The sequence below is a fragment of the Nycticebus coucang genome, chromosome 10 (assembly GCF_027406575.1).
Source record: "Nycticebus coucang isolate mNycCou1 chromosome 10, mNycCou1.pri, whole genome shotgun sequence".
Taxonomy (NCBI): Eukaryota; Metazoa; Chordata; class Mammalia; order Primates; family Lorisidae; genus Nycticebus; species Nycticebus coucang.
The window spans coordinates 124,714,488-124,733,978 of NC_069789.1; the positions used below are offsets into that span (position 1 = coordinate 124,714,488).

Sequence of the window (19,491 nt, forward strand, 5' to 3'; positions counted from 1 at the left end):
TCAGAACGGGGGTGGGGGGTGTTGGAGTGGGAGGAATGGTGCTAGGGTACCAGCGAGGTTATAAGTAAGTTCTTTTGCATCACATTTACATCCAGCCCTGGGCCTTGAGGGTGAAGGATAGTCCCCAGGGTCCCTAGGCAAGCTGCCTGTCATAGGTTTTCAGAGCTCTGGGGACGGGGTGGAGCCAGTGCACAGCCGTGCAGCTGGGGCAGGAAGCGAGAGTGGGGAGGAGGTAGGCCACAGCCCGCGGAGGCAAGGCGGGTGCAGGGCTTGTGGGGAGGGAGGGAGGTGCCAGCACTTGAGCCCTGAGGCCCTGCTGGCCCCTGGGCACAGGCCCAGCTCTGGCCCCCAGGAATGGACTTTACAGACCCCGACATTTTTAATAAGGACCCCCGTGATCATTACGATCTGCTGCAGCGGCTGGGTGGCGGTACCTATGGGGAAGTCTTCAAGGTGAGAAAGCCCCTTTCATCCCCATCACCCTCAATCCATCACTTTTGGAGTGAGGTCCAAGAAGGGAAACGAGTGTAAGAGGGCCCCAGTCCTTGGCCTTGGCTCAGGGATGCTAAGGCATGTGGAGCCTGCCTGACTGCCAACTTCCCCTTTACAAGGCTCGAGACAAGGTGTCGGGGGACCTGGTGGCATTGAAGATGGTGAAAATGGAGCCTGGTGAGGAGGGAACCCAGAAGATCCTTCCCTGTATCCATACCCCACCTCCCGGGACACTGGGATCACATCTCCCATAGCTCCCTCCCTGCAAGCAGCCTTTTCTCTCCTGCCCCTCCTTACAGATGATGATGTCTCCACCCTTCAGAAGGAAATCCTCATGCTGAAAACTTGCCGGCATGCCAATATCGTGGCCTACCATGGGAGTTATCTCTGGTGATGAGCTTTAGACTTGCGCCCTGGAACTCAGCTCAGACCCTAACCCAGACTCCTGTTTCTGACAGGGGCACCCACCCCTTAATTTGATCTCCAATCCTGAGCTTCCATTTCTGACTGGGGTACTCTCGCCTAACCTCTAATCCTGTACCCTCATTTTTTATGGGGACACTCCTAACCTGTTCTCTAGTCCGAGGTCCCACTCTTCTAACTAGAGCACGCCTTAACCTAGATCCCCAATCTAAACTCCAGTTTCTGACCAGGGGTCTCCAAAATGATTCCTTCATATTAATACAATCTGAAATCAATTCCCCTAAAAAAACTAATCTCTCATCATTCTCCCCTTTGGGTCCCCCAGTTTCACTCCCTGCTCCTTTAACATGAAGGAAAACCCCCAAATTCCCTGACCTCCAAATTTATATTCGTTGCCCCACTAATGACCTTAGCTTCTCAGAACTGGCACCCTGGGCCCCTCTGCAACCTGTGAGATCTCTGCTCTGTATTCCCAGGTTAGCATAGGACTACAGATGAGTGCCCAGAGTTTGGAGCTGAAAGACCTAGGTTCAAGTTGCGTTGCCTCTGAATACATATTTCCTCTCTGGCCTTAACTTTCTCATCTATCTGGGAATGGAACAATCTCACCCTGGTGGGCAAGGGGTGACAGAGCGATGAGAGCTGTTGCAGTAAAGCTCTTACTGAACTAGTAGTATAAGACAGTGGACTAGGGCTCACCTATAAATAATAATGAACTGCTGATATTATTATTATTACTCTTGAACCATTGTAGGTTGCAGAAGCTCTGGATCTGCATGGAATTCTGTGGGGCTGGTTCTCTCCAGGACATCTACCAAGGTTAGAGGAAGGACAAGGGCATCTACCCCACCTCCCTAATCCACCTCTTCCATCTCTGACTTTCTGGTCCCTACTTCACACAATGAGCCCCTCCTTTGAGCCTGCTGATGCTGGAGATGTTACAGGGACCAAGTGGGCCCAGCCTCTGTCTTTCTGTATGCAGCGACCCTCCTCTATCTCTCCTTCCCCAGCTTTTCTCTGCATTTTCTTGCCAAGGCCTATTTGTGTGTTTGATATTTCTGCATTTTCTAGCTCATAGGTGCCCAATTTTTTTTTTTTTTCTTGAGACAGAGTCTTACTCTGTCACCCTGACTATGTCATGGCATCATCATAGTTCACAGCAACCTCAAACTCTTGGGCTCAAGTGACCCTCTTGCCTCAGCCTCCTGAGTAGCTAGCTGGGATTATAGGCGCCCACCACAATGCCCAACTACTTTTTTCCATTTTTTAGTAGACACAGGGTATTCCTCTTGCACAGGCTAGTCTCGAACTCCTGAACTCAAGCAATCCACCACCTCATCCTCCCAGAGTGATAAGATAACAGGTGTGAGCTACCACACCCAGCCAAATTTTTGTTGAATCAATGAATGAATTTCTGGTTCTTTCTGTCAGTCTGCCTTTCATTCTCTTGGAGAATTTGAGGGTGGCAGTGGAGCTGGCCTCTGATCACCTCTGTGAATTTCTAATTCCCACTGCTGTCTTAGGCCATCTCTTTGACTCCCTCCCGTCGTAGACCTCAACTGTTAGAAGAGGAAGGACTTCAGAAGAAGTCCTCCGGGGGTAACTGAGGCACACAGAAAGGAAGTGAAACACACAGCCGTTCTGTCAGACCCGACCTCTGACCACCTCTTCCATCTCTCTCCGGGATTCCCTCTCCACTTCTCTGTGCCTCTCTCTTTCTAAATACAGCATATCTGTCTTCATTTTGGTCTCTGATTATCTTTTTCTGTCTCTTTCTGTTTGGATCTGTCCCTGTTTCTTTCTCTTTGTCTCTGTCTATCTGTGTCTCTCTACCATTCATCATTTTGCAAAGTCACATCACTCCCCTGTTGAGAGCCCGCCCACAGCTCTGGCTCCTGCTTCCCTCGGAGAAGCCCAAACTCCCTGTCTGGTCCACCCCAAGCTGGCCAGCTCACCTCCTACTCCTTTCCTCCCCACACTCAGCTGCTTTTCATATCTACCAGGCACCCTTTTACCTTCCTGGCCCTGCATTCTCTGTTCCCCATCAGAGTGGGACTGTCACTTCTTCAGCCACTGTCACCTTAGAGAAGCCTTTGCTGACCACTTTGTGTAAAATGTCAACCCTTCCCACACACATTTCCATTTCTGCTTTATTATTCTTCCTACTGTTGATTAGCATCTCAAGGGCTACATATTTTTGCTTATTTATCTTGTTTGCTTTTTGTCTCCCCCACTGGAATGTTCTCTCCCTGAGAGCAGGAATGTCTGTCCCTTGTTTCTAGCTGTGTCCTAGGCACATAGTAAACACACAGGGGACATCTGAAGAATGGCTCCCTGCCTCCTCTGGCCTCTGTTAAGCTGTATTGCCGCCTCACTCTGTCCCCAACTGCCATCTTCCCGGCCATCTCCTCCTCCCACTGGTCCCACCCTCCTCCCCTTGTGGCTCCCTCTCAGCTGGTGTGGGTGGGGACCAGGGCTCCCCAGCCCAGGTTTCCTGGCTCTCATCCAACACCTTGCCTGGCCCTGGCTGGGTGACCTTTGCAGTGACAGGCTCTTTGTCAGAGCTCCAGATTAGCTATGTGTGCCGGGAAGTGCTGCAGGTGAGGAGAGGCCGGGGTCCTGGGGATGGGGTAGGCCCCACTCCGGTTTCCAGACACTCACAGCCCCCTTGTCCCACCCTTCTCCCAGGGACTGGCCTACCTGCACTCACAGAAGAAGATACACAGAGACATCAAGGTGGTCTGGGGGCAGAGGGGTGCCATTGAGGGATGGGGCCCAGGAGATGGGAGTGGCATGGGGGCTCATGGCTCATGGCTCACGGCAGGGTGGCTTGAGCTGTGAGGTGGAGCTTGGAGGGGTGCTGGGCAGGGGGTTCCTGCAGCCTCTTATCTCCGAGGCTTCCTTCTCATCTCCAGGGAGCCAACATCCTCATCAATGATGCGGGGGAGGTCAGACTGGGTGAGTGGGGTTGGGGGGCTGGTTGGGGGTCTGAGGGGTCAAGCGACCCCAGATCACTCACTATATGTCTCCTGCCTCCAGCTGACTTTGGCATCTCAGCCCAGATTGGGGCGACGCTGGCTAGACGCCTCTCTTTCATTGGGACACCCTACTGGTAAGGGATGCCCAGCAGGCAGCCAGGGGTGGAATGGGGGACAGTGGCTTTTCCCACCCTAGTTCCCAGGGAATCTCCTTCCTGGCTCTGTTTCCCTGCCCATGCTTTTCTCCGCGGAAGCTCTTCCTGTTCTTTTTGGCTCGGAGTTTTCCATTTACCTGTGTCTCTGTGCCCCTCCTGCCTGCTCTCTCAGCATCTGTGTTGATTTTTTTTTGGCCGAGGTGGGTTTGAACCCGCCACCTCTGGTATATGGAGCCGGTGCCCTACTCCTTGAGCCACAGGCGCTGCCCAGTCTGTGTTGATTTTTATTCTTGGTCTTTGTTCTTCCACAGCTGCCTATTTCAGTCTTTCCCTCTATCTCAGTCCATGGCACCTCTGTCTCTTTGTTCCTGTCTTTCTCGCTGTCTCTCTGACTGTGTCTGTCCCTCTTTGTCTCTCTCCATCTGACTCTGTGTCTTAGCTCTTTTTGCCCCATTCTCCTCTCCATGTCCCTCCCCTCTTCCTTCCCATGCCACTCTCGGCTCTCTGAGGGTCTCTGTCCCCAGGATGGCTCCGGAAGTGGCGGCCGTGGCCCTGAAGGGGGGATACAATGAGCTGTGTGACATCTGGTCCCTGGGCATCACAGCTATTGAACTAGCTGAGCTGCAGCCACCTCTCTTTGATGTGCACCCCCTGAGGTAGGCAGGTGTGGCAGGTCCCCTGGGCCTGAAGACCCTGCCCAGCCCTGATCCTGCAGACCACCCTTCAATCTGCCACCCACATCCAGGTCCCTTTATAGGAGACCGCCAAAGATCCCCCCCCTCCACGGAAAGCCTTTTCTTCCGCTTTCCACATGAGGCGTCTCCAACTCAGGGGTCCCCTCCTGAAGCCCCCCTTTGCATGTGCTCTGTAAAGTGATAAATGGCTTCCATGAGGAGAGGCAGCTAGTGTCGGAAAACCTGACCATTGGTCTCATTCTGTCCCTCAGTTCACTCTCTGCTGACCTCAATGCTACTGGGAACCCCTCAAACCATGAGGTCTGACCCCCTTGGGGGTCTGAACCCCATATTCTTTCCCTGCTATTCTAGAGTTCTCTTCCTCATGACCAAAAGTGGCTACCAGCCCCCTCGGCTAAAGGAAAAAGGCAAATGGTAAGAGGCATGATGTCAGGGTGAGAGAGTGGGGATGGAACCTGGGATGGTGGTCTCATGGGAAAGCCACTGGTCCTCTCACCCTGGCACCTGGCTTTTTCCTCCCAAGGTCCGCTGCCTTCCACAACTTTGTCAAAGTCACCCTTACTAAGAGCCCCAAGAAACGACCCAGCGCCACCAAGATGCTCAGTGTAAACCTCTTTTCCCTGAGAAGCCCTCCCCAAACTCTCACTCCAGAATTCCTCGGGGGCTTCCACACTCCCTGGAATTTTGATAATTTAGTTCCACAGAACCCCCATGGCCCTTTCAAAGTCCCTAGTCCCTCAGAATTTCCCAGGAAACCCTCCCTGATCCTCAGAATTATACCTCAGACCTTTCCTAGATCCCCTGAGTTTCTAGAGGCCCCCCAAGGGCCTCTAGACTTATTCCTGAGTATCCTCTTGAATTTCATGGGAACCCCAGTCCTCTCTACGACAATTCTTGGATGCTCCAAGGCCCTCTCAGAGAACTCTAAATTCTTCTAATCTCTTAAAATGTCTCAGAATCCCCCAGGCCTCTGAGCTTCCTAAAGTTTCGCACCCTGGATTCCTAAGACAGGTCCTCTAGCCCCAGCCCCAGCCCCAGCCCCAGCCCCAGCCCCAGCCCCAGCTCCTTCCCTCTGCACCAGCTTTCCGGATATGGACACCTCTTCCCCTCCCCCAGCATCAACTGGTAGCTCAGCCTGGGCTGAACAGAGGCCTGATTCTAGATCTTCTTGACAAACTGAGAAATCCTGGAAAGGGGGCCCTCACTGGGGAGATCGAAGATGAGGAGCCTGAGGTGAGGGCCTTGGCCAGCCAGAGCACTGGCCACTCTTGGCCTTTGCTCAGGCTGCCCCCCCTGCTGGGAGTGCCTTCCTGCTACCTGAGAAGGGGCACAGGGCAGGAGGATGGGGAGCTTGGCACCAGCCTGGGCACAGGAGGCCTGGAGGAGAGGAGGGCTCAAAACTGGGCCCACAGAGTGGGGCTGCTTGGGGGTCATGAGCCCTGATGCGGCTGCCCCTCTGCCTAGCTACCCCCTGCCATTCCTCGGCGTATCAAATCTACCCACCGGTCCAGCTCTCTGGGGGTCCCAGATGCAGACTGCTGTCGTGAGTAGAAAACCCTAAAGTTATCTGACCCTATCATAGATGCCAGAGATCCCTGCCCCCTCTATCATCACACCACCAGAAATCCTCTACCACCTGATCTACAAAATGACCATGGAGATCCCCACCTCTCTGACCTATAAAGAGCCCCTCATCACCACCCAGACCCCAGAAGAGACCCCAACACCCAATGGATGCTGAAAACAAATGTTCTGTAATGACTTTGAGCTCCCACCTCCCTGATCTCAAAGCTAGACTCACAAATGAAACCCCTACATAAACCAAGACCTCTCCTCCAAGGGACAGTTCCAGTCCCAAGATCTTAGCTTCAAAATCCCCCAATTCTCCTCTATTTCCAGCAACGTCTCACCCCCCCTGCCCCAGCTCACTGTGGTTCCCTTCCCCCACGCAGGGCGGCACATGGAATTCAGGAAGCTCAGAGGACTGGAGACCAGACCCCCAGTTGACACAGTGAGCTGCCTTCCTCCGCTCTCCCCAGGTGCCCTCTGAATCCCCTTAGGCCACTGCTGACATCTTTCCTATCCCACAGGCTCGCTTACAGCCCCCCAAAGACTTCTGGAGCAGCCCCAGGTCAGGTCAGGGGTCCCTGGGTAGGTGGGGAAGGGGCTGGGATGTGATTGGGAGCCCTGAAGCTGATTCCTGTCACTCTTCAGGCGGCATCTGTCAGAGTCTGATGATGATGACTATGATGACGTGGACATGTAAGCATAGCCCCACCTCAGCCTCATCTTCCTGCAGGCCCCCAGCTTGCCTTCACCCTTGAGCCTCCTGTGGCTTGCCTGCCTTCCTGCCTGCCTTCCTTCCTCCCTCCCTCTCTTCTTTTCTCCCTCCCTCCCCACTTCCTCCCTTCCTAAGCCTTGTTCCCTGCTCCCACCTCCCTTCACTCCTTCACCTCCCACTCCTGATCCACCCAATCCCAGCTCTAGCCTACTTTCTCTCCAGCTTCTCATATGACCTGTGACCTGACCCCAACTTCAGCCCTCACCTGCCCTCAACCCCAGACCTAACCCCACTTATCCTCCTCTGCCCTGGAGCCTCCACTATATCCGAATCTCAAACACTTCCCTGATGTCACCCCCACCCCAGCCCACATCTTTTCTCATCTTCTTTCCCAGCCTCAGGCTGAACCTTGGTCCCTGGAAATTTCCCAAAGGCCAGACCCTGAGCCCTGGGCCCCACATTCCCCAGTCCCCAAGCCCAGAGTCAGGCTCAGGTGAACTCACTCACTCATACATTCTACCCATCTTGTATGTCATAGCCCATGTGTGGCACCAGCACGAAGTAAAAGCCTGGTCCACAGGTGCTGATGTTACCTGTGTCGCTAGGTATAAAGACTCAAAGGCTTGGTGCATTGTCACCACTCATTCTCTAAGAGGTGCTGTTCCTGTTATCACCATCATCATTAGTCCTTTAATCCTCAGCTCCAGCCAGACCCAGTCACCCTTTACTCTCCTCTCCTCAGACTCCAATCCCAGGTTCCAGCCTCAAACCTTCCCATCTTCCCCTAGTTTTTGTTCCCCAGACCCCTGCCTGCTTACCCCATCTTTTTGTTTCAGCCCCACCCCTGCTGAGGACATACCTCCTCCACTGCCCCCCAAGGTAAGGCCCTAGGTCGGGGATGGGAGGCTGGGATACTGGGCTCTCTAGGGCTGGGAGTCCAAGGTGGGGATCTGGGAGTGGCATCCTTCAATCTAGGGGTGGGATTCAAAATATTTAGCCTCATAGCACTGATGGATCTATCATTGGCCCATTAATTCTGGAGTGTGTTGATGTCCCAGGTAGGGTGTCAGAGGGCAAGACTGGAGTAGCAGCAAGACATTGTCGGGAGGGTCAGAGCCATGGCTGTCAGTCCTGTTGGAGCAAAGGAATGGAGTCATAGAAGGGTGCCCTCTCTCTGCAATCATCTGATATATTTTCCCACACTCCTTTCCTTACTCTAAAGCCCAAGTTCCGTTCTCCATCAGATGAGGGTCCTGGGGGGCCAAAGGATGAAGGGCAGCTGAGCCCAGGGGTGCTGGTCCGGTGTGCCAGTGGGCCCCCTCCACGCACTCCACGTCCTAGGCCTCCCCCAGCCACCGGCAGCCCCCACCTCACTGCCCATTCAGGTAATGGGGACAGGCTGGGGTGGAGGGTGGGTAGGGGTGGGGTGACCTTGGGGGCTGATTTTCTCCCACCCCCTCTCAGAACCCTCACTATGGAACCCAGCCTCCCAGGAGCCTGACCAGCCCCCACTACTGCCTCCCAAGAAGGAAAAGATGAAGAGGAAGGTAAGGGCCAACTACTATTCTGAGGACTTGCATCTCTGGATGGGGCTGGGGATGCCTGGTGGGGGTGGGGAGCGGGTGGGAGAACTGATAATGATAGGTAATGTTTGCTGAGCACTTTTCCTGTGCTCGACCGAGATAGGAGCCCTAGTTTCACAGATGGGGAAACTGAGGCTCAGAGAGGCTAAGTAGCTTGCCCAAGTTCGTATGTATACCTTGAGGTAGCAGAGGCAGGATTTGAACCCAGGTACCCTTGCTGCAGACTCCTAACCCCTGCACTTTCTTGTTCCTTGCTTTCCTTGGCTGGATCTGCTGCCTGGCCTTGTGTGGCCTGCTCAGGGATGTGCCCTTCTGGTAAAGTTGTTCAATGGCTGCCCCCTCCGGATCCACAGCACAGCTGCCTGGACACACCCCTCCACCAAGGGTGGGCATTCAGGAGGGTCAGGGAGTTCCTGGGTTGGGGGCTGAGGAGCAAAAGTAGGGAGGGGGAGGAGCCTTAACAGAAGGCACAAAGCAAAGGCAGGGACTGGGGAAGGTCTTGATGGGGCTGGGGGCTGGCCACTTGAGACAGGTCAGAGCCTATGGTTTAGTTGGGATTTGGGGATCAAAGATGAGTAGAGGGAAGATAAGTTGGATAATGAAAACTAGAGGGCCAGGATGGGAGGACAGAAGCTCTGCTGGAGGTTAATGGTAGAGAGACTGCCATCAGCATTTTGGGATCAAGAATTTTGGAGATCGGAATACAACAAAGGGTGGGCGCTGGTAGCTTAGTGGTTAGGGTGCCAGCCACATGCTCTGGGGATGGTGGGTTTGAACCCAGCCCAGGCCTGCTAAACAAAAAAATTGTTGTGGCCGGTGCCTATAGTCCCAGCTACTCAGGAGGCAGAGGCAAGAGAATCGCTTGAGCCCAAGAGTTTGAGGTTGCTGTGAGGTATGACGCTATCGCACGTTACAGAGGGCAACAAAATGAGACTTTGTCTTAAAAAAAAGAAAAAAAAGAATACAGCAGAAAAGAACAGACTTTGGGTGGTACCTGTGGCTCAAGGAGTAAGGTGCCGGTCCCATATGCTGGAGGTGGCGGGTTCAAACTCAGCCCCAGCCAAAAACCACAAAAAAAAGAGAAAAGAACAGAGTTTGGAGATCAAAGATAGGGAGACAAAGTCAGTGATGGAGTCAAATTAAAGAAACACACATCAGAGTTTGGGGTGTCACAGTTTGGGGTGTCACACTGGAAAGGAAATGTCATATTTGGGAGTGTCTGAGTTTGAGGATCAGTGCAAGACAGCATTAGCATTTTGGGATCAGAACTGGGGAGAAAGAGGGCTAGAATTTAGAGGGCTATTTTGGGGGGCAGGTCTAAAGTTGGGGTCAGAATTGAGGAAAGGAGGGCCAGGATTTGTGGCCCATCGGAACATAGCAAGTCACAGGCAGAGAAGAATGAAACTAGTTTAAGGGACTGGTGAGGATTTTAGGGGGGGAAATAGAGGTTGGGAGTGTCAGTTTGGGGTGAGAGGGAATAGATGGTTAGAGCTGGGGGTGAGAGTTTGGGATCATACAGGCAGGAATCTGGAAGGTCCCCCAAATGGGGTAGTTCTCAGTATCCTCAATGTTTGTCCCCCAGACCAGCACCTGCTCCTGGGTGCAGAAGAAGGCATCTTCATCTTGAACCGGAATGACCAGGAGGCCACACTGGAGATGGTGAGGGATGGGGCAAGGACAGGGGCTGGAGTTGGTGGTTGCTGGGGTGTCACAGGAGCCATCTTCCCTGTCTCTGCAGCTCTTTCCTAACCGGACTACCTGGGTGTACTCCATCAACAATGTCCTCATGTCTCTCTCAGGTCTGGCTGTGGGTTGTGGGGAGAAGTGGGATCAAGGGTTAGGGCAGGTGTCCTCAAACTTTTTCAATAGGGGGCCAATTCACTGTCCCTCAGACCGTTGGAGGGCCGGACTATAGTTAAAAAAAAAAAAACTATGAACAAATTCCTATGCACACTGCGCTTATCTTATTTTGAAGTAAAAAACAAAATGGGAACAAATACAATTCACACCGCTTTATGTGGCCTGCGGGCCGCAGTTTGAGGACGCCTGGGTTAGGGGAATGGGAAGTAGATAGGGACAGCTGAAAACACTTAGGTTCCCCCATCTCAGAGCCTGAGCCACTTTTTCACCGTGCTCCCTGAGCCTCAGTTTTCCCCATCTGTAAGATGGGGCTCACAATAATCTCCCTCTTCAGTCAGTTTTGAGACAATTTCTATAATAGTTTTTTTTTTTTGAGACAGAGTCTCAAGCTGTCACCCTGAGTGCTGTGTCATCACAACTCACAGCAACCTCAAATTCTTGGGCTTAAGCGATTCTCTTGCCTCAGCCTCCCAAGTAGCTGGAATTATAGGCGCCTGCCACAGCGCCGGGCTATTTTTTGTTTGTAGTTGTCATTGTTGCTTGGTGGGCCTGGGCTGTATATGAACCCACCAGCTCTGGTGTATGTGGCTACTGCCCTAGCCGCTGAGCTACAGGTGCCGAGCCTCTATAATAGTTTTTAAATAGCTTTCATGTTCAGATGACAATGAGAACTTATTCCACACTTAACTAAGGTTGAGTGAGCAAGTTGTAGATTAAAAACCAATCTGTGTTACTGTTTTATAAATGTTTTGTGTAAAAGAATTTCCAGTTGTGAAGGAAATACCAAGCCAAATAGAATTGATGAGCTAGTTAATATCACATGTGATGACAAGTTAGAAGCATTTATAGATGTGTTTTTGTGTATGTGTGACTGAATCACTCTGTGGCCCAGACTGCATGGCATGAGCCTAGCTCATATTAACCTCAAACTCCTGGGTTCAAGGAGTCCTCCTGCCTCAGCCTCCCTAGTAGCTGGGACTACAGCCTGCCATCACACCTGGCTAGTTTTTCTTTTCTTTTTTTTGGCCAGGGCTGGGTTTGAACCCACCACCTCTGGTATATGGGGACACCGCCCTACTTTTAGTAGAGACAGGGTCTCGCTCTTGTTCAGGTTAGTCTCCTGAGCCCCAGTGATCCTCCCACCTTGGCTTCCCAGAGTACCCCATGGATGTGTTTCTTCTTTTTTTTTTGAGACAGAGTCTCACTTTATCACCCTTGGTAGAGTGCTGTGGTTTCACAGCTCACAGCAACCTCCAACTCCTGGGCTTAGGCGATTCTCTGGCCTCAGCTTCCCAAGTAGCTGGGACTACAGGCGCCCACCACAACGCCTGGCTATTTTTTTTGCAGTTTGGCTGGGGCTGGGCTTGAACCCGCCACCCTCAGTATATGGGGCTAGCACCCTACTTACTGAGCCACAGGCACTGCCCATGTGTTTCTTCTTAAATTTGGTTGTGTGTGTAGTATATGTGTAACTTCATCTGATTGGGTGTCTATGGTTTCTTTCTTTTTTGCAGTTTTTTGGCCTGGGCCAGGTTTGAACCTGCCACCTCCGGTATATGGGGCCGGTGCCCTACTCATTGAGCCACAGGCACCACCCAGTCTATGGTTTCTTATGTGGCTACAAGTACTAGGAGGGCAAGGAACCTTTTTGTTCTGCTTGCTACTGTTCACTATGGCCAAGCACAGCAGGCTTGCCCTACCAAAGGTCTTTAAAGTACATCCAGTGAGCAATGAATGAGTGAAAAGTGCTTGAGAATTTCAGGCTTGGGAGTTTCAGAGGAAGGGATGAGGCTGAATGAAAGGATGGAGGAAAGAAGGTGGGAACCAGGGTCCTATAACTGCCTGCTTCCCCTCACACACACACTGCAGGAAAGACCCCCCACCTGTATTCTCATAGTATCCTGGGCCTGCTGGAACGGAAAGAGACCAGAGCAGGAAGCCCCATCGCTCACATTAGCCCCCACCGGCTACTGGCAAGGTACCAGCTCCCAATAGCACCACAGACACCAAAGGCCCTCCTCCCCCTACTGCTGTTCACCCTCCTTCACACCTTCATTTTTTCAGGAAGAACATGGTCTCCACCAAGATCCAGGACACCAAAGGCTGCCGGGCGTGTTGTGTGGGTGAGAGACTCTGTGGGTGTGCAGATAGAAGGCAGGGCTGAGCCAAGGGTAGGGCCCGGGCTTCATCTGCCGAGCAGGTTGCAGAGTTAAGGCAGTGTCCAGAGCCCAGGGAAAGATGTGTGGTTGTGTGGGCCTAGCGCGGGGCCTGGGGTGCGGGGATTAATCCTAACGCATCCTTGCTCATCCCTACAGCGGAGGGTGCAAGCTCCGGGGGCCCTTTTCTGTGCGGGGCACTGGAGACATCTGTGGTCCTCCTTCAGTGGTATCAGCCTATGAACAAGTTCCTGCTCGTCCGGGTAAGGGGCCTAGGGAGTTTGCTGAGGACTCTAGGGATGCCATGACAGGTGCCTTCCACCCTTTAGGCTTCTGTTGAGGGCTCCGTGAAGCCCCGCCTCCGCCTAGGCCCCGCCTCAACCTCCCGGAGGCCCCTCCCACCCACCCCGCCTGAGCTGGAGGCTCTGCTTCCGAGGGCTTCCAGATCCTGAAGCTCTGCTCCTCACACCTGGGCATAATTATTCCTCAGGCCCTATGCTCCGCCGCCAGGTCCCAAATAAGGAGACCTTATTTAGGACGTGTCTCTTTTGAGTCTTTAAGTAGGTTTTGCTGCCTTCGACGCCCATGCCTTTCTGTGGCACGCCCCCAAACGGAAGCCACACTCTCTGAGATCGCACCTCTGTTTCTAAGTAGGGACCACTTAAGCCCTCTGAGGCCTTACTCCCTTAAATTTGTAGATGGCACCTCCACAGACTGAGGGCCAGGTTTCGGAAATCTCAAGCCAGCTCCCGGGTCCCGCCCTTCTCTGGCCCCGCCCCAAGCCCCCTCTGAGCCCTCCCGCCCGCCCCCCGCGGCCCGCAGCAGGTGCTGTTCCCACTACCGACGCCTCTGCCAGTGTTCGCGCTGCTGACCGGGCCAGGCTCTGAGCTGCCCGCCGTGTGCATCGGCGTCAGTCCCGGGAGGCCGGCGAAGTCGGTGCTCTTCCACACCGTGCGCTTCGGCGCTCTGTCCTGCTGGCTGGGCGAGATGAGCACCGGTGAGCGGGCCGGAGTCTCGCTGAGGGCAGGCAGCTGAGAGGCGTGGGTCTGAGTGGCTGGACGGTGCTTAACCTGGGACCGCGTGGTACTGAAGAAGGGCTAGAAGGGGGCGGGGAGGAAGAATGGTGGGTTTTATTTAACTGGTGAGATTGATGATGGGGTGGGGCCTGGATGGTGGGAGGGGTTTAGGCTCCGCGCTTGAGGGGTGCCTGGCGGAGGGACTGGCCTTTAGGGGCGGTGTGCGACAGGGGGACCAGGCGAAGCTGGACGTTAAACCCCACCTTCTCCCAAACAGAGCACAAGGGACCAGTGCAGGTGACCCAGGTAGAGGAAGATACGGTAATGGTGTTGATGGATGGTAAGAATCTTCTCCTCTCCCCTTCCCTTCCCCACTCTCTTTCCCATCCATAGACCTCTGGCCCCAACCTTTGCCTCTCAGAACCCCTTAAGCCCTTCTAGGCCTTATCCCCGTCCTACTTACTTTTTCACAATGAATTTGTTGCCCGCTCCTTTAGTAATCCTCTAAACCCTGCTTCCAGTTCTTAAAATTCTGTCTCTGCCCCTTTCCAGGCTCTCTGAAGCTGGTGACCCCGGAGGGAGCACCAGTCCGGGGCCTTCGCACACATGAGATCCCTATGACTGAGGCAGTGGAAGCTGTGGGTATGTGCAGGGATGGGAGGGCCCAGGGAAGGGGTAGAGGCTCAAATGGTTCCTGAGGGGAACGTGCACTGCTTTCTCCCCAGCTATGGTCGGGGGTCAGCTTCAAGCTTTTTGGAAGCATGGAGTGCAGGTGTGGGCTCTAGGCTCCGACCAGGTAAGCTCCTCCACCCTAACCTCACAGCTCTGCTCCTCCCACCTCAGTCACCACATTCATCAGCTAGGGGTGAAGACTGAGTCACCTATCTCAAGAATGGAAGAAAAAGTATCCAGTGTATTCAGTACTTTTATGAAACTAATTTATATTTCCTCATACTTTGTTATGAAAGATAGATCACATTTATAGCCCAGGATGAAGGAGAGAAATGGAGAGGGAAGGGAGTGGAGGGGGGAGGTTTGATAGAGGGAGGGTGAACGGTGGGACCACACCTGTGGAGCATATTGCAAGGGAACAAGTCAAATCTATCAAGTATAGAACATAAATGTCTTACCACAATAATCAAGTAAATGAGGTGAAAGCTATATTAATTAGTTTGATGGAAGCACTCCAAATTGTGTAAAAATATCAATACATTGTACACCACAAATGCATAAATTATTCATGATCTATGTATATATGACTTAATAAAAAGAAAAAAAAAAACTGAGTCACCCAGTGAAGTCCTGGGGAGAAGTTTCCTCCAGTTTCAGTTCAGACAGATCCCCTTCTCTACCCCCAAATCTCAAGTCCCAGTGTCATTGTGAGCCACTTTGTGCAAAGAACTTGGCTTTTCTTTGAGTCGCTGTTCCCCAACAAAGCTATATGGATGAGGGAGAGCATAGACCATACTGCCTGGGTTGGAATCCAGCTTAGTGATCTTAGGCAAATGGCTTAACCTTCCTGTGCCTCACTGTCCTTATTTGGGAAATATAATGGCGTGGTACTTGTCTCATAGAACACTGTGTCAGACACTGTAAAGTCCTTACACTTCAGTATTTTCTTTAATCTTCACTACCACCTATGATTTCACAGGTTAGTAATCAGAGGCACAGAGAGGTTAAATAGCTTGCCTGAGGGCCACACATTTGGTGCATGGTGTTAGTAAAAATGATTGTTTTTGGACCTGAGGCTAGGCATTCAGAGTCAGTTCCTTGTACTCTTTAAGGAGCCATGTTTGCAGGGAGAGCAGAGTGTTGTTCTAGGTGCTGATACACACTTTTCTTCCACCCAGCTGCTGCAGGAGCTGAGAGATCCCACCCTCACCTTTCGTCTGCTTGGCTCTCCCAAGTAAGTCTTAAAAAGGGGACAGAGGATGGGGCCAAGGGAGAGGGGCTTTTGACTTGGAGAGGCCATACTGAGGTGTCCCCAACTAGGTTACACTGGCCTGGGCAGCCTTTCACCTGGTATCCCCATCCCTATAGTCTGTTCCTTGTGGTGAAGCCAAAGGGGCATTTTCATTTTATGTTTGTATTTTATTTTCAGTTTGTAACTATTAAAAATGACTTTTCAGGATGGGCACAGTGGCTCACACCTGTAATCCTAGCTCTTGGGGAAGCCGAGGCAGGTGGATAGCTTAAGGTCATGAGTTCGAGACAGCCTGAGAAAAAGCAAGACTCCCATCTCTACTAAAAATACAAAACTGAGGCAAGAGGATTGCTTGAGCCAGGAGTTGGAGGTTGCTGTGAGCTAGGATGCAATGGCATTCTACCCAGGGCAATAATTTGAGAACTGTCTCAAAAAAAAAAGTGAGTGGCTCAGCGCCTGTAGCTTAGCGGCAAGGGCACCGGCCACATACACCCAGCCTGGCAGGTTCAAATCCAGCCCAGGCCTGCCAAACAACAATGACAACTGCAGCCAAAAAATAGCTGGGCGTTGTGGTAGGTACCTGTAGTCCCAGTACTTGGGAGGCTGAGGTAAGAGAATCGCTTAAGCCCAAGAGTTTGAAGTTGCTGTGAGCTGTGATGCCATAGCACTCTACCCAGGGTGACATAGTGAGACTCTGTCTCAAAAGAAAAAAAAAGTGACTTTTTACTTTTTATTTTTACAATAAGAGTAGTTACAAAAATAATACACAAAAGTCTTATATCCTTTTAACCTGTATTTCCTAGATGTTAACTTATTTATTTATTTATTTTTATTGTAGAGACAGAGTCTCGTTTTATCACCCTCGGTAGAGTGTTGTGGCGTCACACAGCTCACAGCAACCTCCAACTTCTGGACTTAGGCAATTATCTTGCTTCAGCTTCCTTAATAGCTGGGACTACACGTGCCCGCCACAATGCCTGGCAATTTTTTTGTTGCAGTTTGGCCAGGGTCAGGTTTGAACCCACCACCCTCAGTATATGGGGCCAGTGCCTTATCCACTGAGCCACAGGTGCCACCCTGATGTTAACTTTTTAAAACCACATTTGCTTTATCCTTCTCTTTCATACACGCACTCTTACATACTCACACACATACACATACATGTGTGTACGTAATTTTGTTCTGAGTATTTGGGAGTATGCTGGCAGACATGATGACCCCTACATACTTCAGTGTATGTTCTGCATCAAAGCTAGAATGTACTTACAAACCACGATGCAGCTGTCAAAATCAAGAAAACAACACTGAGAAGTTCCTACTTTCCAATTCATGTTCCCATTTACCAGTTGTTACAGTATGCCCTTTATAACAAAAAAAAGGCCAAGCCCTGTGGCTCATACCTGTAACCCTAGCACCTTGGGAGGCCAAGCGGGTGGATTGCCTGTGCTCAGGAGTTTGAGACCAGCCTGAGCAAGATCAAAACCTTGCCTCTACTAAAAATTGAAAAAGTAGCTGAGTGTTGTGGTGGTTACCTATACAGCTATTCTGGTGGCTGAAGCAAGAGGATTGTTGAGCCCAAAGAGTTTGAAGTTGCTGAGGTTGCTGTGAGCTGTGATGATACCACGGCACTCTACCCAGGGCAACAAAGTGAGAGTCTGTCTAAAAAAAAAAAAAAAAAATCAATTTCTTTTTTCTGGTTCAGAGTTTAATTCAGAATCATGGGTTGTATTTAGGAGTCAGGTTTCTTTTGTCTTTAGCCTGAAACAACTCTTCAGACTTATTTTCTCTTTCATGACCTTGACATTTTTGAAGTGTATAAAAAAGTACTCTTCAGTTGAGTTTGAGGTGTCCAGGTCATGCATTTTGGGCAGGAACACCACAGATATGTTGTGTCCTCCTCAGTGCATCCTATTGGGAGGCACATGGTGTCAGTCTGTCCATTACTGGTGTTATTAACTTTGGTCATTTATGGGCAACATCTGTGGCTCGGTAGGTAGGGCGCCAGCCCTATATACTGAGGGCAGTGGGTTCAAACCTGGCCTGGGCCAAATTACAACAAAAAATAGCTGGGCATTATGGCAGGTGCCTGTAGTCCCAGGTACTCGGGAGACTGAGGCAAGAGAATCACCTAAGCCCAGGAATTGGAGGTTGCTGTGAGCTGTGATGCCTCCGTACTCTACCAAGGGTGACAAAGTGAGACTCTGTCTCTAAAAAGAAGACACGATTGCAAGAGAGACTTTGCCTAACAAATGCAATCAGTGTAACCTGGTTTATTGTACCCTTGATGAATCCCCAACAATAAAAAAAAAAAAAAAACAACTTTGATTATTTAGTTAAGGTATAGTCAGACAATTTTCTGTGCTATAAAGTTGTTCTTTTTCTTCTGTAATAATAAGCATCTTTGGGGTCAATTAATTGAGACTAGATTATGTAAATATACTCTTTTTCATCAGATTTTTACTCACTAGTTTTAGAATCTATTGATGATTTTTGCTATTGTTAGGGTGCTTACCAAATGGTGGTTTTCTGTCATTCATTATTAGTTGGCCTTCTGTTGGCCTATTTCTGTCTGGAGGGAAGAGTTGTCTCTTTTCTATCATTTTTCTTTATGTCAGCATGGTCTCATGGATTTCTGTTTTATTCTTTTTTTAAAATGTTTTTATTTTTAATTATTATGGGTACATAATAGTTGTATATATTTATAGGGTAGGATTTCTATTTTGTTCTCTGTGGTATAATCTAGTGTCTTCATTGTTTATTTTGAGGCACAAATAGTCCCAGATTTAGCCAGTGGGAGCCCCTTTAAGGAGCCCCTGTTCCCTTTTGATATGCCAGAGGGGTCTTTGTAAAATCCAAATCTGAGCATGTTGTTCTCTCCCTGCTTAAAATCCTCTTGTGACACAAGGCTGTGACATATCTGGCCATGCTCTGACTGCTCTTTCTCACCTCAAAGCCTTTGCACAGACTTTTCTTTCTGCCCAGAACACTCCTCCCTCACCAAGTACCTTCCTTAGTCTCCTTTAGGCTCTACTATTTATTCTTTGGGGGTACCTTGGCTAACCTCCTGGGTTAGGTTTCCCTGCCATGTACCCCATGCTTCTCTGCACTTATATAATTCACTGATTCATGTTGGTCTCCCTCTCTAAACTTCGAGCTCCCCATGGGCAGGGACCATGTCTACTTATTCACTGCTGTAGCCCAGCATTGGGCTGGCACAGTCTCTATTAACTACTTTGTGAATGAATGAATGAGTGAATGCATAAGGGAATGAATGAATGAAGTAAATTCTTTCTTCCTTCCCCAGGCCTGTAGTGGTGGAGACACGCCCAGCAGATGATCCTACTGCCCCCAGCAACCTCTACATCCAAGAATGAGTCCCTAGGAGGGTGTTAGGAACTAGTCCCTACATCTCCCTCTTCAATAGACACACTAGTGGTCATGACTCGTCCTCATTCCCAATAAATATGACTTCAGCCTTTGCTGTCAACTTGTTTTTTCAGGGGAGAGTTGAATTTCTGGATGCCAACTCCTCAACAACCCAACACAATGACACCAAGGGTGTAGTACAGGCTTTATTTCTTCAGTACGAGGTCACCTCTCCCCCAGCTGCCTTGAAAGGAAAGGGGGTTTGGGGAGCCAAGGGGCTTGATTGTGAGAATAAGGCACTTGAGGTGTGGGTGGAGGGTCAGCTGGGGCTGTCTCAGCTAAGCTGGTCCTCATACTGCTTGCGGAAACAATCACCAGCCGGGAAGAAATCCCAGCATCTCTCTTGGTACATCTTCCAGACATAAGACTCCTGGGATTGGGGGATAGGAATTGGTCACATCTTCAAACGCTTGATCTTGAAACGAGCTTTTTAGATGCCACCTGCTGATTGGCCTTATATTAAAGCTCTCCATGTCCCCGCCCACTGTCCTCTCTTTAACAC

The 19,491-nt window shown here is 50.9% G+C and overlaps 2 protein-coding genes across 5 annotated transcripts in view; one reads left to right on the forward strand and one right to left on the reverse strand.

The window, feature by feature from the left end:
- Nucleotides 1-238: 238 nt before the first annotated feature.
- Nucleotides 239-19,050, forward strand: MAP4K1 (mitogen-activated protein kinase kinase kinase kinase 1). 3 transcript variants are annotated; one of them, XM_053605574.1, is made up of 31 exons: nucleotides 239-453; nucleotides 612-669; nucleotides 792-882; nucleotides 1,670-1,734; nucleotides 3,460-3,515; nucleotides 3,604-3,651; nucleotides 3,831-3,873; nucleotides 3,955-4,027; nucleotides 4,573-4,704; nucleotides 5,095-5,157; nucleotides 5,267-5,348; nucleotides 5,860-5,976; nucleotides 6,208-6,286; nucleotides 6,696-6,754; nucleotides 6,834-6,874; nucleotides 6,958-7,005; nucleotides 7,861-7,903; nucleotides 8,247-8,409; nucleotides 8,489-8,571; nucleotides 8,908-8,992; nucleotides 10,190-10,266; nucleotides 10,346-10,406; nucleotides 12,337-12,445; nucleotides 12,532-12,590; nucleotides 12,783-12,886; nucleotides 13,446-13,620; nucleotides 13,917-13,979; nucleotides 14,192-14,281; nucleotides 14,365-14,435; nucleotides 15,490-15,545; nucleotides 18,868-19,050. In XM_053605574.1, the coding sequence occupies exons 1-31, from the start codon at nucleotides 355-357 to the stop codon at nucleotides 18,935-18,937; spliced, it is 2,463 nt and encodes an 820-aa protein (XP_053461549.1). In that variant the 5' UTR covers nucleotides 239-354; the 3' UTR covers nucleotides 18,938-19,050. The 3 variants fall into 3 exon arrangements, with proteins under 3 accessions (XP_053461549.1, XP_053461550.1, XP_053461551.1); XM_053605575.1 differs by lacking the exon at nucleotides 14,365-14,435 and having other exon boundaries at nucleotides 277-453; XM_053605576.1 differs by lacking the exons at nucleotides 612-669; nucleotides 792-882 and having other exon boundaries at nucleotides 290-453.
- A 72-nt stretch (nucleotides 19,051-19,122) lies between these two features.
- The window catches only part of RYR1 (ryanodine receptor 1), a 124,152-nt gene continuing 123,783 nt past the window's right edge, over nucleotides 19,123-19,491 (reverse strand). For both annotated transcript variants that reach the window (XM_053605582.1, XM_053605581.1), the window contains one exon: nucleotides 19,123-19,359. In XM_053605582.1, coding sequence (XP_053461557.1) covers nucleotides 19,264-19,359 — 96 coding nt within the window. In that variant the 3' untranslated portion in view covers nucleotides 19,123-19,263. The remainder of the gene's footprint in view (nucleotides 19,360-19,491) is intronic.

What these genes read in the sequence shown, in the direction of transcription:
- MAP4K1 (XM_053605574.1), top strand. Translation starts at nt 355, where the DNA reads ATGGACTTTACAGACCCCGACATTTTTAATAAGGACCCCCGTGATCAT. An exon ending in CCCAGATGCAGACTGCTGTC is followed by an intron (nt 6,287 to 6,695) that starts GTGAGTAGAAAA and finishes TCCCCCACGCAG; the next exon opens with GGCGGCACATGGAATTCAGG. An exon ending in CTGCCGGGCGTGTTGTGTGG is followed by an intron (nt 12,591 to 12,782) that starts GTGAGAGACTCT and finishes TCATCCCTACAG; the next exon opens with CGGAGGGTGCAAGCTCCGGG.